The sequence below is a fragment of the Silurus aristotelis genome (assembly GCF_946808225.1).
Source record: "Silurus aristotelis genome assembly, chromosome: 10".
NCBI lineage: Eukaryota > Metazoa > Chordata > Actinopteri > Siluriformes > Siluridae > Silurus > Silurus aristotelis.
In genome coordinates this window covers 2,901,254-2,918,753 of record NC_139583.1, presented here as the reverse complement: position 1 = coordinate 2,918,753, position 17,500 = coordinate 2,901,254, and the positions used below count along the sequence as shown (strand labels likewise).

The 17,500-nt window shown below is 41.7% G+C and overlaps 1 protein-coding gene across 2 annotated transcripts in view; it reads left to right on the top strand.

Moving 5' to 3' along the window:
* The window catches only part of lekr1 (Leucine-, glutamate- and lysine-rich protein 1), a 65,868-nt gene that overhangs the window by 44,224 nt on the left and 4,144 nt on the right, over nucleotides 1-17,500 (top strand). For both annotated transcript variants that reach the window (XM_083552386.1, XM_083552387.1), the window contains exons 8-10: nucleotides 4,301-4,378; nucleotides 7,706-7,867; nucleotides 17,152-17,245. In XM_083552386.1, the coding sequence (XP_083408512.1) occupies nucleotides 4,301-4,378; nucleotides 7,706-7,867; nucleotides 17,152-17,245 (334 nt within the window). The remainder of the gene's footprint in view (nucleotides 1-4,300; nucleotides 4,379-7,705; nucleotides 7,868-17,151; nucleotides 17,246-17,500) is intronic.

Sequence of the window (17,500 nt, the reverse complement as noted above, 5' to 3'; positions counted from 1 at the left end):
GTTCCAAGGAAAAACATTAACAATAAAAACAGCGATGACTGCAGCAGGTCTGAGTCCACGTATCACGCTATACAATACACGTGAAAATCGAGTTCTCTGAGTCTGTTAAAACGAATGCGAGATCACGATACGTTCACTAATAAATGCAGCGACTTATTCCATGCTAGCAGAATGATTAGCATGTTGTATTACTTAATTAATACATGTACACTGGATTGACAACTGTGTGGACACCAGACTATATCCCCAGTTCCTGTTATAATAAGCGCCGCTCTTCTGGGAAGATGTTCCACTGGATTTTGTGGAGATTTGTGGAGATTCATTCAAAAGTGTTAGTAAAGTCAGGTACTGATGTGGGTGAGGTGAGGAGGCCTGGGGTGCAGTCAGATTGAAACATTCAGTAGTTCAATAGAGTTGAGATCTGAGTTCTATAGCAGGAGATCTTTCACATATTCCAACCCACGCCAATCAGATCTTCATGGAGCCGGCTTTGTGCACAGGGACATTGTTGTGCTGGAACAGATTTGGGTCTCCTAGTTTAAGTGAAATAAATATTTCATTTCTGATTTCATATTGAAAGTATTAGCAGTAATGTTAGGAAGCTGGGGTCAGCCAATGATGGAGCACAGAAGGGCTCCATCATGGTAATTATCACTCTTGGGCCCTTGAGCAAGGCCCTTCTGTGCTCCATCATAATTATCACTCTTGGGCCCTTGAGCAAGGCCCTTCTGTGCTCCATCATAATTATCACTCTTGGGCCCTTGAGCAAGGCCCTTCTGTGCTCCATCATTGGCTGACCCCAGCTTCCTAACATTACTCCGATATGGGAAGAAAGATTTTTTGCTGTAATTCATTTACATGTGACCTTTATCTTTAACATCCAATCCTAACATCATTGGAAGTCTTTTCTCAGGAAGAAATGTCCACACTATAATGGTGATAAATAATATAATACAAAGAGACACTCATTCAGAGATCGTCCTCGTCAGCGTATTGTAACTAGTGGTGTAATTGTAACTAGTATTTGAGTTACTGTACTTGTACTGTAAATGTTTTGGCCACTTTCTAGTTTTACTGAGTATCAAAGATATAAATAAGTTCGACTCTTCACTCAACTACATTTACGATGTACTTTTTTCTTCACTGTATTTTAATTGACACTAAGCATCACTAATTACATTTAGCACGACAGCTTTATCTGCCGTGTCTTATTCGTTCTGCAAAAGCGGCGATATTTAATTTAATTTGTCCATCGCACTCTGAAAGTTCTTCTTCTTTGTGACATGATCCTGTAATTTTATTGGTTAATTGGTTTTGGATTTAAAGTTTGCTTCATTTTGAAATTTTTTTGACCGACTTTGATCTTTCTTTTATTCTGGCGTGTTGAAGAGGCTGTTGTGTTGAACGCAGTCTTGCGGTTTACAATTCGATTTGTATTTTTAAGAAATAAAACTTGTTTTCCGGCTTTTTCGCTAACGTGCGTCTCATTGTTAAGGACTCGTGCATCTTTGAGCCAAAACACGTCAAATACTCAAATACTGTTCAAATCAGTAGACTTTTACTCAAGTCATATTGAAATTGGTGACTTATAATGGAAGTAAGGGATGTGTACTTATACTAAAGGATGATTTTCAGGTTCTTTTTTACACCTCTGGTTGTAACCACGTTTCAGCTTTGGTTAATTACGCAATTGAATTGGGACAGAATGAATCTGGAGGCACAGACATTCCTCGTCCACCCACACACCAGTGTCCTTGACCGAGTCTCCACTCGTACTTTAGCTGCTACACCGCTCGAGTCGTTCCTATTTTTTTTGACAAAACAATCATTCTAACGTCCTTGTACACATTATCGTCCACATACTCGACTCACACTCGATTGAAAGCCCTCTTAGTGGTGCAGCAGTGGTCCCTGGGGTCCATGCCTAGCTGGAAATGAGCGAATCATCCGGATTAAATAACCCGATCCTTTATCTAACTCAGAAGTTCTTCTCTTTATTTACTCGGATCATTTGAGTCCTTGGCTAGCTTGCTACTAACAACAACATATATAAATGCTAATTGTGAACTACACCATTAAGTTGTTGTTAGCAAATAACTGTGTCAAGTAGCTGATTGAGTTGTTCAGGAAACTCAAATCGTGGCTCCTATGCGAGTCCTCGCTGATTTACCTGAACCGTCGGACTCGTAGCGTGTAGCGAAGCAGACGGATCCGAGGGACTTGTGGGTGGGATTCATGAGTTCATGGATTTGTTAAATTCGAATGATTTGGTGGGTGTATAAACGTGAATCCACTGTGTTGTTTTTTGTTCATTTTGCTCGCTTGGGGGTTTGAATTTAGCGGTAATGTATTATGTGTTAGCGGCCGGAGCCCCTTTAAGAAGGTAGCAGATGGAGGTAAGACATGTGACCGAGGCATCATGACCTGCATCAAGAGTGATTCATAGACAGATGTGGTGGAGAGATTCGAGTAATTTTCCAGAATAAAACATTGTTTAATATCAGATAATAAATAAAACGGAAATAATGTAAGTTATGTATTCTTTCTGTGCGGCCTGGTACCAATTGGCTCGGGGGTTGAGGACCACTGTTCTAGAGGAATCCCATGGCAAAAGCAGGCAGAATCCTTACTCACTCAAAGGACTCGTGAGAATTAGATCCGTTCACTAAGTGATTCAGAAGGAATCGAAGACCATAAACAGTTTCGGATTTCTCATGTCCAGTCTGTAGCTTTATACAGGAGTGTGGAAGTGTGAAAGTGTGGAAATGTGAGGTGCAGTCTGTGTCTCTGTTGATAAAACAACGTCATGGACTCCAGGGTCAGTTTGTGTTTCACAAAGCCATTATAGCAGACTGTGTATATAAATTACAGTCCAGGTTCATCCTCACGGTTCTTGAGTTTAACCCTGCTCAGGAACGGCATGGATTTTTGGACTCCTCATGTGGAGAAATCCTCAGCTGCAGCCAATAGTCTCCAACTGAAGAGGAGAAGAGAAGAAGATTCCAGAGGCGTGGTCTCGGGGACAAAGGTGTCTTTTCTAAACGTATAATTTAATGGTGCCATATGCTATGTTATAATTCTACAGGAAGCAATGTGTGGGAGTTACCATGGCAACGGTGAGATAAAGAGAATGGGAGGGTAAATATACACCAAAGCGTAATGAGATGTGTTGTGTATGCTGATTGGTGGATCAGAGGCGTAGCAGGTGGATGAAGGTTTGAGAGGCAAAAGAGAAACCGGGAAAACAGAGGAGAAGGATGGGAGAAGCAAAGAAAGGAAGCTCTTCTGAGTGTTTAAAAAGAGCTGAGATGTTCTGCAGAGGGTCAGAAAAGCAGGAAGTGTGTGTTTGTGGTTGTGTGTGTGCATGTATTTGTGTGTGTGAGTGTGTGTGTTTTGTGTGCATGGCCGAAATTATGATTTGCATGACACAAGTGCTTGTGTGAGTGTTGTGGAAAATGAATGAATCAAAGCAAACGTTGGCGTGCAATAAAGAGGAGAGTACACACACAAACACACACACACTCACACGCAAACATACACACGCACGCACACATACACACACTTACTATCAAACATACACACGCACACACGCACGCACCCCCCACACTAAATACACACAAATAAATACAGACTGTCACAAATGTAAATACAGACTGGCACGCGACTGTAGTATTCGGTATGCACACACACACACACACACACACACACACAAACACACACACACACACACACACAAACACACAGCTCAGTCCAGCCCTCAGGGCATCCACCTTCCCCCCTTCCCCCTTCTCCACACAGTGGTGGGGCAAAAGGGCATTTTTATAAAATACGTCGACAAAACATACACAGACACGCCTCTTTTTCTTTTACTACAAAATCATAAAGGCCACGCCCACTTTATCTCACTTTAACTCACTAATAAAACACCTTCTTACCTTTCACCATCAGACAAAAAGGCCACGCCTCCTTTTCTTATATGGACAGATATGAAGGCCATGCCTCCCTTTCTCATTTTCAGGACACGCCTTTTTCTTGTTGACTGACAGATATACAGGCCATGCCTCCTTTTCTTTAGACTGACAGATATAAAAACCACACCTCCTTTTCTTCACGCCTTTTTTCCTTTATACAATCAGATACTGATACAAATTTAGACCAATGTACTAATGTTCTGTGTGTGTGTGTGTGTGTGTGTGTGTGTGTGTGTGTGTGTGTGTGTGTGTGTGTGTGTGTGTGTGTGTGTGTGTGTGTGTGTGTGATATGGCTGGCTTAGATAAAGCGCTGTGCTTTTGTCTTTCAGAAACACAAAGAAAGAGGAAGAGGAAAGTCGCCTACGGCTGCAGCAGCAGTGTGATGAGCAGAGTGCCACCATCCTGAGGTGTGTGTGTGTGTGTGTGTGTGTGTGTGTGTGTGTGTGTGTGTGTGTGTGTGTGTGTGTGTTTGTGTGTGTGTGTGTGTGTGTGTGTGTCACATGGACATGCCATATCAGGTTCCACAAGTGTATAGGAAGCAGAGAAGTGGCAGTGATGCACACAGCATGGAGGAAAGACTGATTAAAGATGCTCGCTGTGATCTTTATACAGAGGCCACAGAGGTGTCAGACGGTTATACACACACACACACACACACACACACACACACACACACACACACACACACACACCTCTGACAGATAGACAGTGCACAGTGAACACAAAAAGCCAGGGATGACAGAAAAGGACAGATGAAAGGGAATGAGTAAAATAGAAACCAGAGGTTGAGAAACTTAACACTGACAGGGCACCCACCCACCCACACACACACACACACACACACACACACACACACACACACACACACACACACACAAACACAGACACACACACCCAGACACACACACACACACACACACACACACACACACACACACACACACACACACACACACACACACACACACACACACACACACACACTGAAGTTCTTTTGATTTTAGTTTTTTTTTTCTCAAATCAAACATGAGCTGTGTGATTTGAGCTACCAACTGACCATAACTAAGACTTTACACCAACACACACACACACACACACACACACACACACACACACACACACACACACACACACACACATGCACATAGTGACATAGGCCTCTAATCCTCACCTGCTTAGTTGTATATAAATTATATATATATAGTGTGTGTGTGTATGTATATATATATATATATATATATATATATTAGGGATGTGCATCTCCATAACTGAGGCCGATATGATTTGCATCTCATTTACTCATCAAATCATCTGTTTACCCAAGTGCACTCGAGAAACAGTTTAAAGAGCAGAAATCAATCTACATATCAATTAATGAATATCAATCACAAACTATTGATTACGTTTCTTACCCTTTGTAGGCAGCATTTGTGGTATATTGTGGTCTTTGATTGAAGGTATATGAACACCAGTGAAGTGAAGTGTTGGGCACCGGTTTTCCCATATAAGTCAAACCACATGACGAAAAAAAACTCCCCCATGGAGCTCAGTAAAGGTCCTTAGGAAATGTCTACAATAGCTGAACTGGATGTTACTATGGTTACGATAATTTATTTCAAACCTGAACTTCCAGCCAATCACAATCCAGGATTCACCCTGACCCTGGGTTTTATTACAGTGTGGTTGTGCTTGAATCTTATTGGTCGATAATAATTATTATTCATTTTATATATATATATATATATATGAAGTCACCATTTAGGATCGAGAGCTCGCTCTGTTTTGAACTTGTTCTGATTGGCACTTGGTGGTTTCTATTTAGCACCAATATTCAGCATCAGTTCAACATCAAGCAGAACATTGTGAGAGAAATAAAAGATGAAGGAACTCCAGACTCGAACTCGCCACCACACACGTGACCTCATTTACACGATTTTGTTTGGAGTAGTCGAAGAGAAGGTTTTGGACTTATGATAATTGTAATAGAAATCAATCAGTGTTTAAGTCATTAATATCCTTCTATTAACAGATTTAAGAGTCTTGATGATGATAATGGGAACATTATAGTTATAAAAAATCAGTACTTTGGATACTTAAGTGCATTTGATGGCTTTTGTACTTTTACTCAAGTGAAAGTTTAAAGGGACATTTTGACTTTTATTGGACTCATATTTTACGGAGTGGCTCTACTTTAACTTAAGTACATGGTTTGTCTTCTTCATCTTGAACTACGTTAGTGTACATGCTCTATTTTTCCGATGTCAAATCATGAATAGTCGCAGTGGCAGAGTCTCCAGCTGTGTGTGAACTAAAGCAGCAGCAGATGGAAGACCTTCACAACCACTGAGCTTCAATGCCTACACACACACACACACACACACACACATATATATATATATATATATATATATATATATAAAACCACACACGCACACAAAATGACCTCCACTTTCAGAAGCTCAAAGCCAGAGCTCTTTAATCGATCCTGAGCACAAACGATTCCTTTCAAGGACACAAAAGGATGTTTGATGGACTTTCAAGTCTTTCAGATCTTCCACACTTTATTCCCAAACTGAGGGAATATCTATGTGGGAGTGTGTGTTTGTGTGTGTGTGTGTGTGTGTTTGCGTTCATGCCATCGAGTTTCACAGCATGTTTTAATTTCAGCGCTTTATATCGAACATGTGTGAAGCTTTACCATGTGCATCCGTTTTTTTTTTTTCTTGCACGTTTTTCTTCATCATGGACGCAAAATTCCAGACGCTGACTCTTTTTCCCCGAATTGTTTCTCAGTGACGTTTATACGATCTCGTTATAAACCCTAATCAAACCCAAGAGACACGCCAGCGAGTATACATTACCGTGCCGTATACGACCGACTCGGGTTTCGTTTTTTTTCCCCGAAAAGCCCCACATACAAATACACACGCTGTCAGATAGCGACAGCTATTCCGTGTAAATAACGATACGCCCCCAGCTTACATCCAGATGCGTTTCCGTTTGAAAACAGACGTTTCGGTGCGCAGTAACAGGAGCCGTAATGACTAACGGACCTCGATGCTCTGCAGTATACTGGGAAATCCTACGCCAAAAGTTTGTGGACACCCGACAGATCAGATTTCTACCTGCTGCTTTTTGAACATCCCATTCCACATCGAGTCTCCCTACGCTCTTATAATAAGCTCCACTCTTCTGGGAAGATGTTTCTCTAAATTTTGTGAAGATTAATTTAAACACAAGAGTGTTAGTGAAGTTAGGTTCTGAGGAGGCCTAATAGTTCATTAGGGTTCAAGCTCTATAGCAGAGGATCTTTCACATCTTTTAACCTGTGTAAAGCATATCTTCATTAACTGGCTTCATGCACTATGTGGCATGATGGAACAGATTTGGATCTCCTAGTTAATTTTTATATTTATGGCATTTGGATGAGCTGTTGTGGATTGAGAGCCTGGCTTAAAGGCTCCTACCGGTGTCGGCATGTGGTGGTGGGATTTGAACTCACAACCTTCTGATCTGAAGTCCAACATCTTAACCACTGACAGTTTGAGGAATAACCATGTGTGGGTAGAAACATCGGGTGTCCCAATACTTTTGGGTGTATTAGTGCATAAGGAACAGTACAAGTAAAAAAAAAAGTTTTTTGATGTTCACTGTATATGGATGCTGGCATGTGTGTGTGTGTGTGTGTGTGTGTGTGTGTGTGTGTGTGTGTGTTTTCCTGTTCCTCTCCACAGTCTGTCCCGAGACCTGGGGGGAAAGAAGGCGAGCTGGTTGTCATGCCGACAGCGATGCGAGTCCCTACAGCAGCAGTTGTTGACGTGGAAACAGAAGGAGGCGGAGACGAGGCAGGAACTGGAAGGAGCTTTGAGGGAGGGTCAGAGGATAAAAGACGAAAGGTGAACACACACACACAGACACACACACACACACACACACACACACACACACACACACACACACACACACACACAAAGCCAAATAATACCCATGTAAACACACATTAGTGCATCAGAGAAACTTTTTAACTTTTTCACCCCCTCTGTGTGTGTGTGTGTGTGTGTGTGTGTGTGTGTGTGTGTGTGTGTGTGTGTGTGTGTGTGTGTGTCTTGTTCTAACATGTCTGGCTGTCTCTCAACATTGACACGCCTATCCCTTTGGCCAAAGTGCCAGAGCAGCACAGCCACCGAAGGGGACAGTATTCATATTCATATATATTTGTGTATGTATGTGTGTGTGTGTGTGTGTGTGTGTGTGTGTGTGTGTGTGTGTGTGTGTGTGTGTGTGTGTGTGTGTGTGTGTGTGTGCCGGTCTGTCAGTCTGTCCCTTTGAGCTCTAAAATGCACCTAATAATTGGTTATGGTTCCGAGTTAATGGGTTATATTTTGCTTGCTCGTATACATTTATAAACTTATTTACTCATTAATTTATTCATTGATTCAATCACTTCTTTCTTTCTTTCTTTTATTCTTTCTTTCTTTCTTTCTTTCTTTCTTTCTTTCTTTCTTTCTTTCTTTCTTTCTTTCTTTCTTTCTTTCTTTCTCTAATTTAAAACATGTCAAATTCACCGCAGTGTTTCTGAGATTTCTCCACGGCTTTTAGCATTAATTCAGAGAGTCAGGAAGTGGACACACACACACACACACACACACACACACACACACACACACACACACACACACACACATACACACACAAGCTCAGAGGTTTTGATTCAGGTGAGATTAATCTGATGAGTCAGTAGATGGAGAAGGTCATAAAGTCAGGGATGGAGCCCAATCCTACAGGAGCAACTGGAACAGATGGATCAACTCCAGGTCCTGAACTAATCCCATCTAAACAAGGCTTTTGTGTGTATTCACATTTTTCTTTACCTGGTCAGGTCAGTGCTTGTTCTCTTTTGTGTGTGTGTGTGTGTGTGTGTGTGTGTGTGTGTGTGTGTGTGTGTGTGTGTGTTCCAGTTTCTTCCTCTGGTCTCCGTCTCCACCTGTTCCCTGGTTAGCAGCACTCTAATTCCTGCCTGCCCTGTTCTTTATTACTATTTAATTGCAACAATACCCACCTGTGTGTGTGTGTGTGTGTGTGTGTGTGTGTGTGTGTGTGTGTGTGTGTGTGTGTGTGAGATCTATCTATCTATCTATCTATCTATCTATCTATCTATCTATCTATCTATCTGTCTGTCTGTCTGTCTGTCTGTCTGTCTGTCTGTCTGTCTGTCTGTCTGTCTGTCTGTTTTCCCAGACCCACTTCCTCCGCTCTCTGTATTCTATGAATCCTCTGCTCTCCATGTTTTTTTTTGTCACTCTGTATTACTTTAACACCATTCTTTGTGCTTGACTCTCTCTCCGCTTATCATCCCTTCATCACACACCCGTACAGTGTATATGTTACAGTCGGTTAAGTATTAAATAACGATCCCTGTCTCTTCTGTCCCTTAACTCTGTGTACCTATTCTGCTGTAATACGGTGTGTCTGGTGGAAAACTGCAGGTCCTAGGGCAAAGTCTCAGGATTTCTCAGGATTTCACATTGTGAGTGAGAATAACATTTAGCTCCACAATGCTTCCACTTAGCCGCCGTGTTACTTCCCTCAGAAAGCTGATAAAGAAGTACAGATGTAGCAGAGGTGTGTATTAGGTGTCTTTTCTTTGTTAAAAGCTATGATAACAGAAATGTGCTTACGTGGCCTAAATGTGTTGTACTGCAGTAGAAACAGGATTTTAAAACCCTACTGGTTTCTCACTTGTAGCCTAGCGGTAAACCACACACCACTACCTGACCTCTTAACCTATACACTCACTACAGTGTGTTTCACAGCCGTCAGGAAGATACAACCGCTTGCGTACACAAAGCATAAAGATGGGTTCTGATATATGAGAATGAATAAGCTCCGCCCCCTGGATGCAGACACAATCTTTATTATGAATATTATTATTGTACAGTTCAATAGGAGCTAAAGATTACTTTGGGAAAAGAGAGAAATTATCAGTGTTGCAAATGAGTAGAATTAAATTACATGAATAATAATAAAAATAATAATACATTGTGAAATAATAATAATAAAAACATTGTGATGTTCTAAGGACATTGTGGCCTGGGCAGAGGGAGTGGAGATAAAATGTTACACTCCAAGCCAGAAATAAAGATCGATTTGTCAGAGAGCTTTAATGTGACTATCGAAAGAATAATAGAAGAGAAAAAAGAAAAAGAAAAATTGTACCCTGCTTACACAAAAGTGCAAACCCCAATTTTCAACCCATATTTTTCTCCTGGCACACCACAGGGGGGTGCTAACACACTCGGAAAAAATCGCTATCTGCCCTCTTCCACATACCTCATCTATCTGTCTGTCTGTCTGTCTGTCTGTCTGTCTGTCTGTCTGTCTGTCTGTCTGTCTGTCTGTCTGTCTGTCTGTCTGTCTGTGTTCATGAACTATGAACGACGAGACCAAACCTTGGTTCCGTGGAACCTTTAATGAATCTCCACAAATCTCGTGGAACATCTACACAGAAGATTGGAACTTATTATAAGAGCAAATGAGGACTCGATGTGAAATAGGATGTTCAATAAGACAAACTTTTATCTGTCTACAGAATTTAAAAACCCTCCAAAAACCCCAGTGTGCGTGTATGTGTGTGCTGATGGTGATGTGGAAATGAGTTTAATTCAAATAACTGAGCTTTGTTTTGCTCAGCAGGTCAGTAGATTTTGGGAGCAGCTGATTTGAGGCTGTGGTCATGTGAAACACACACACACACACACACACACACACACACACACACACACACACACACACACACACACACTTTCTGCAGTAGTGCTCAATTGCTGATTTTTTGAATGTTCTTATTCCGGTCCACTACACAGACGTAGAGCGATGAGAGATCGTCATCACGCCGGCAGTTACAGCAGAGGAACAGAGACACAGAAATGTGTTGTGCTTCTGATTTGTTTGTGGAGTTTAAAGGAAAACACTTGATTGTAATCAGGGTTTAATTGATGTGGAACTCCATTTTGACGAACAGAACAGAAAACACAACACGTTCATCCTATCGTGGGCTAAATGGCGCAAGAAAATCGTGTGTGTGTGTGTGTGTGTGTGTGTGTGTGTGTGTGTGTGTGTGTGTGTGTGTGTGTGTGTATATATATATATGTATATATAATAGCTCAGGAGCCCAGAAGCAGTAGCTACCAACCACTAAGCTACCACTTTCCTATATATACCAAATCTATTCATACACACACACACACACACACACACACACACACACACACACACACACATATATATCCTTTATATGTTGGTATGATGGTAAGATTGAGCAATTCGCATCTGTGCTACAAGTTATTACTGTTTTTCTCTGTTGATTTGGAGCGTTTCTCAGATCAGAAATGAAATTTCTCAAAACTACTTGTTCAACCTCCACATCATTTAGTCAATTGTGCTCATCATAAAAGCAATTTCTCGTCACTTTGCTCAAATTGCGAACGCTTTGGTACATCGTTTAATGGATTGTGTACGAGTGACTGCTGTTTCCTACATTATCAGACCTTTATGTTCATGTTGATCAAAATACATTATACTGATTTCACCTGAATAGTTTTAACCCACAAAACATCTCAGCATCAGTTCATTGCAGAATTCAACCAGTTGTTATAATCTGTGAAGCTTGAATTTCTTTAAAACCTTAGAACTTTTTTAGTAAATGTCTTAAATTTATGAATTGTGCAGATCTTGAATGTCGGTAACGAAGGCGAGACGGCATCGAGATCAAACAATGAATGAACGAGTCCTTTAAAAAAGGTGAATCTCGTGAACCTTCAAATGCCAGTAAATGCTGTTTGAAATCTTGCAATCGATATAAATCAAATATGCACTCAAATAAATGAATTTGTGCTGCTGATATTCATAGTAGCCAAATAGAAGAAATTCAGCCTCGTGCATTTTCAGTCTGTAGTTTATATCAGGAAATACTGAAACTGCAGACTTTTCATTCTGATGGAAATGAGATGTTCATCGACACAAATTCTTACCTTTGAGAGATGAACTGAGCATTTTGAGAAAAGTTCAGGGTTTTGCAAGAAATTCAATGCTGTTTGTACAAATTGTTTTGAGAAATGCTCTTTTTTTAAAAGGTTTGAGATGATTCGAGAAACGCAACAAAGCAGCTGAGAAAAACTGTGACAGATTAGCATAAGCAAAAAATTATTTATACTTTTATTATTTAGAAAGTGACCAATAATTTGTTTCTCAGCACCGCTGCTGCTACGTGAATACGGCGTATCGCAATGCTACAGAGACCGAGGCGTGTCCTGAGAGTCACATAGAATACAGATTAACATGGCAGAGGCAGAGCTGTAACTTCCTGCACACACAACAGGGAAAGAACGTCTGGTTTTATTTAATCTTTTTTCCTTTATAAAGGCGTGTGTGTGAAAGGGGCCATGTGTTAGAAGTCAGAAGGCGCTTCAGTAAAAGGATGATTTGCCGTCTGTCTGAACCGAAGAAATGAAAGTAAACTATTAGCACTGTATTGAATTGCAGAGCATCGTATTTTCTTCCATTTCATCCTATTGCGATGAATCGCGTTGTCATAGTGGTGAATCGTATCGCTCCGCACCAGTAGCTGCTTCATATGTATCTTTAATGTAGTGTATTGTCAGTTATACATTAAGATGCGAAGATAAACTGCACTACACTGACAGGATTTGGAAAGAATTGAATTTGGGTGAAATGTAAAGAAAAAGAGATGTGGATGTGTTTATTTACCCCATAACTCCACATCCTAATCCCTAATCATCCCGGCATGTATCCGCCTGCTGGGTCCGTGACCCGGTGTCATTCGACTCGGGTTTGTGGCTTCGTTAACACGCAGGCATGATCCCTCCGCCGCAAGGCTGTTATTGGCCTGGTGCGACCGAGGATGCCGAGAACAAACGGCGTCTTTCATGCACTCGAGCGCTTCACAATGCGGCTGTTGATGCTCTGAGATAGAGAACGAGAGAGAGAACGAGAGAGAGAATGAGAGAGACATCCGCAGCAGCAGAAAAAGCCATTACAGAAGGGTGATTCCTTGTTTTTCAGGAATGAGCGGAAGAACTTGGTGATACGCAGCCAGATGTTATAAATAGAATGATGTTATATACGTTATGGGATTCGATTAAACCTCTGGGACTCCCGGACAGGAAGTGAGATTCGTGTTTGTGAGTGAAATGAGTTGTTTTGAAGCGTTTTTCAGATCAGAAAGGAGAAACTCTAAAAACTTCTCGTTCAACCTCCACGTCACGTCGTCACTTGGTACAATTTCTCGTTTTCGCGTTTGAACAAATTGTGAACGCTTTGGAACGTTCGTTTGATGGATTTTGTGCAAACGTCTGCCGTTTCTTACATCATCTGTTGTTTATGTTCATGTTAATCAAAATATATTATACTGATTCCCACCTAAATAGTTTTAACCCCTAAAATCATCTAGACATCAGTCACTAAATGCAAAATGGTTAAACCAGCTGTCAGAATGTGTGAAACTTAAGTTTCTATTAATTTTTGTAAATTTGTTGAATTGATGAGTGAGGCGAGTGAACGACATCAACCAACGATCAACTGGTTCATTTCTTTTTCCTCTTCTTCTTTTGGCTTCTCCCATTAGGGGGCGCCACAGCGGATCATTTGTCTCCATACCCCCCCTGTCCTCTACATCTGCCTCTTTCACACCAACTACCTGCATGTCTTTCCTCACCACATCTATAAACCTCCTCCTTGGCCTTCCTCTTTTCCTCCTTTCTGGTGTCTCCATCCTCAGCATTCTCCTACTGATATACCCCATAATCCTCTGCACATGTCCAAACCATCTCAATCTCACCTCCCTCACCTTGTCTCCAAAACGACATACATGCGCTGTCCCTCTAATAAACTCATTTCTAATCCTGTCCATCGTCGTCACTCCCAACGAACATCTCAACATCTTCAGCTCTAGGAAAAAAGATCCATGTGGCTCAATGCGATAAGACAGCGTTAAAAAAACAAAACAAACTCAACCAAACTGCTTGTCTGTACATAGTAAGCTTTATTATGAGTGTGTTTACTAAGTTTGGAATGTCTTCTTTAAACCTACTGAGAAAAACTTTAACACCTGATTAAGATTAAGAGCGTGTCAGGCGTTCGGAGGAGAAAATGAATCGAATACCTCATGCCGTTCTATATAGGGAAAGCGAGCTAAAAGAGAAGTTTCCTATACGGCCTTCAGAAGAACCTCGCTAAAGAGGAATGTTCTCCTCGCCTCGGGCTTCTGCAGCGACTAATTAGCAACGAGCCGCATATTAACGTCATTACAGAGAAACTGGTAGAATGATTTAACTGACAGAGATATCATTAGGCATGTTGTCACGCAGGGAAAAGAGGGAGGGAGGGAGGGAGGGAAGAGGGTGGAAGCAGTGATGTGTGCAGAGTGACATATAGACAGTGATAAAGGGAACTGAGAGAGAGAGAGAGAGAGAGAGAGAGAGAGAGAGAGAGAGAGGTAAATATAGGGGTAAGCAAAATAAGAATTTGGCTTGTAAACTTCACATACTTTAGCTAGACTCAGTGCGAACACACACACACACACACACACACACACACACACACTCACAAATTCCAGGGATGTCAGAGACAAGCTATTCATGATACATCACTGTTAACAAAGAAAAAGAAAAAAATAGATCAGGGTTTTCTTCTAGTTCATTTCTTTGTCTCATAGCAATAACACACACACACACACACACACACACACACACACACACACACACACACACACACACACACATCTAACAAATCCTACTTGTCAGAGGTCAATCTGTCACTTCATATTTGTGACAACAGGAACTACTCTGTACGGCATCGAATGTAGCTATAATTGGATAAAAACTATGCCATGGTGTCTCCAGTGGTTGACAGTAATGAAGTAAATGTAATTAGTTTCTGTAGTTAAGTTGCTTTTTCATGTGTCTGTTTCCATTTGGGAGATTTTTACTGTAACTTCACTACATTTCAATGTCAAATATTTGACTTTTTACTACATGTAGTGAAATCACTCGTCCCTTTTTATTCACGAGGATAAAAACGTAACTGGTGAAACACGCAGCGCGCAACCAATCAGGATCGAGCGCACGCTGTGTTCTGATCGGCGCTCGGTGTATCTACTGATCACCAACATACAGTTCAGCATCAGTTCAACATCAAGCAGAACATTTAGAGAGGAATAAATGGTGAAGAAACTCCAGACTCGACAACACACGTGACCTCAGTCACGTGATTTTTTTATGTTTTGGGCTCATGATCATTGTAACAGAAATCAATCAGTGTTTGAGTTATTAATATCATTCTATTAATAGATCAGTGTGCTGAGAGTCACATTCGAGTCTTTTCTCATAAACTGAAGTGATTAAGTGAAGAATCTTGTGATAAAAATGATCATAGGAACATTATAGTTATAATAAATCACTACTTTGGACACTTCAGTACATTTGAAAGCAAAAACGTTTGTACTTTTACTCAAGTGAAAGTTTAAAGAGACGTTTTTACTTTTACTGGAGTCACATTTTACTATAACTCAAGTAAATGGTTTGTGTTCTTCGTCCACCTCTGGCTTTTCCTGAGTTGCGATGATGTGTGACCCCATCGTAACTTGAAAATATCATAAGTGGAGACCATCGTAACTCGTGGACCATCTGTATGATGTATGTCGGCCGTAATGCATTGAAAGTTTGTGGCCACCTGATCTTAAGATATTCATGTGCTTCTTTTTGAACACCCCATCATCAGGGTCTGTTTACTTCACTATGTGGCTTTGTGCACAGGGACATTGTCATGCAGAAACAGGTTTGAGTCTTTTAGTTCATTCGAGTGAAGGGAAAGTTTCCTGCTCACACGTTCAGAGACGTCCAATACAATTGTGCAACCAAGTTTGTGGAAACGGTTTGGGGAAGAACCACGTATGGCTGGGAAAGTCAGGTGTCCAAATACTTTTGGCGATTCAGCGTATTTCCGTCTACTCTCAACTCGTTGTATCGATGGTACGCGGCTTTTTTATTTTTCGTTGTCGCTCGGTGGATTCTGAGGCGTGAGGAACTCCTGACGTGTGAAGATCAGGAACACTGGGCGTGATTCGAGTGAGATGAGGCGAGAACACAGGAATTACAGGTATGCAGACGTGATAGGGAGCGGGAGCAGAGGCGAGCGTCTATTTCTGTCTCATCTCGTTTACCACGCAAGAAAAAACCTAGCTTCAGTGTATCTCTCACTCTGTGTGTGTGTGTGTGTGTGTGTGTGTGTGTGTGTGTGAAGGTTGGAATGTTGAAGCCGGAAAGGAATGCGCTATAAAACTGTCATTTCATCCTCGCCGCCGGTGTCACAGGGCCGAGCAGACAGCTGGCTCGTCTGAACGAATGCGAGTGAGACAAAAAACATCTGGAAGCGTTGTTTGTTTGCAGCCGCCACGCCCGAGTCCAAAAGACGGCAGGCGGAAACAAAAAGCGCACAGGATTGTGGGTAGTGGGGGGGGACCCCCGGGGAACGGCGCGACATTAGACCAAAAGGAACAGGAGTTTAACTCATGCCACGTGCTTGGGCATGGTCATTTTCTGTAAACACACATACACACACACACACACACACACACACACACGTCAGGCCGTCCTGTACCTCAAACACTATCAGGCTTTATTGTGTGGGTTTTTGATTGATAATGAATGTATATAACGTAGCTCAACGCACACAGACACACGTGCGCTTCAGGGATGGGCTCAGCGCTAATGTTAGCTTTGGATCAAGAAAAAATAACCATGCCTCTTTTTTCATGGCGCGTGACATCAAAGCGCTCATGTATGCAAATGTTTTGTATCCGTGCAGCTTTTCAGAGAGGTCTTTGAAGCCTTTGTAGTTCTGTGTGTATGTGTGTATGTGTGTGTGTGTGTGTGTGTGTGTGTGTGTGTGTGTGTGTGTGTGTGTGTCTTGCTCTCTCACTTCTTTTGGGCCCGGTGATGATAACACCTAACTCTCGGGCCCGGCACGACTTCGAAACGCGGCGTCCGTTTTTTTAAACCATTCCTTAAAGATTATTGTTGTGGATTAAAATCAACCCGCACACACACTTATATGTATCAAAATCCTGTCGTTCTCATGCACGCGATACCCCGTGTGTCCTCAGGGAGGCGCTGAAACGCACTCAGAGCGAAGAGATGCAGCAGATGGAGGACGCGTTCAGGGCAAAACTGCAGCTTGCTGACGAACAGAAGTCAAAGGTGGGGATTGTTCACTTTCAGCACGCACACACACACACACACACACACACACACACACCCCGAATGTTAATAGGGATGCAATTTTTTCTTTACTTGAACCTGGAGACCCAAACGTCCTCGAGCATCAAAGACCCTGTGCACCAAGCGGCTCTATGAAGAACTGCTTTAATACATAGTGATAAAGAGGGATAGAGGATAGATAGAGAGATAAAGAGGGATAGAGGACAGATAGAGAGATAAAGAGGGATACAGGAC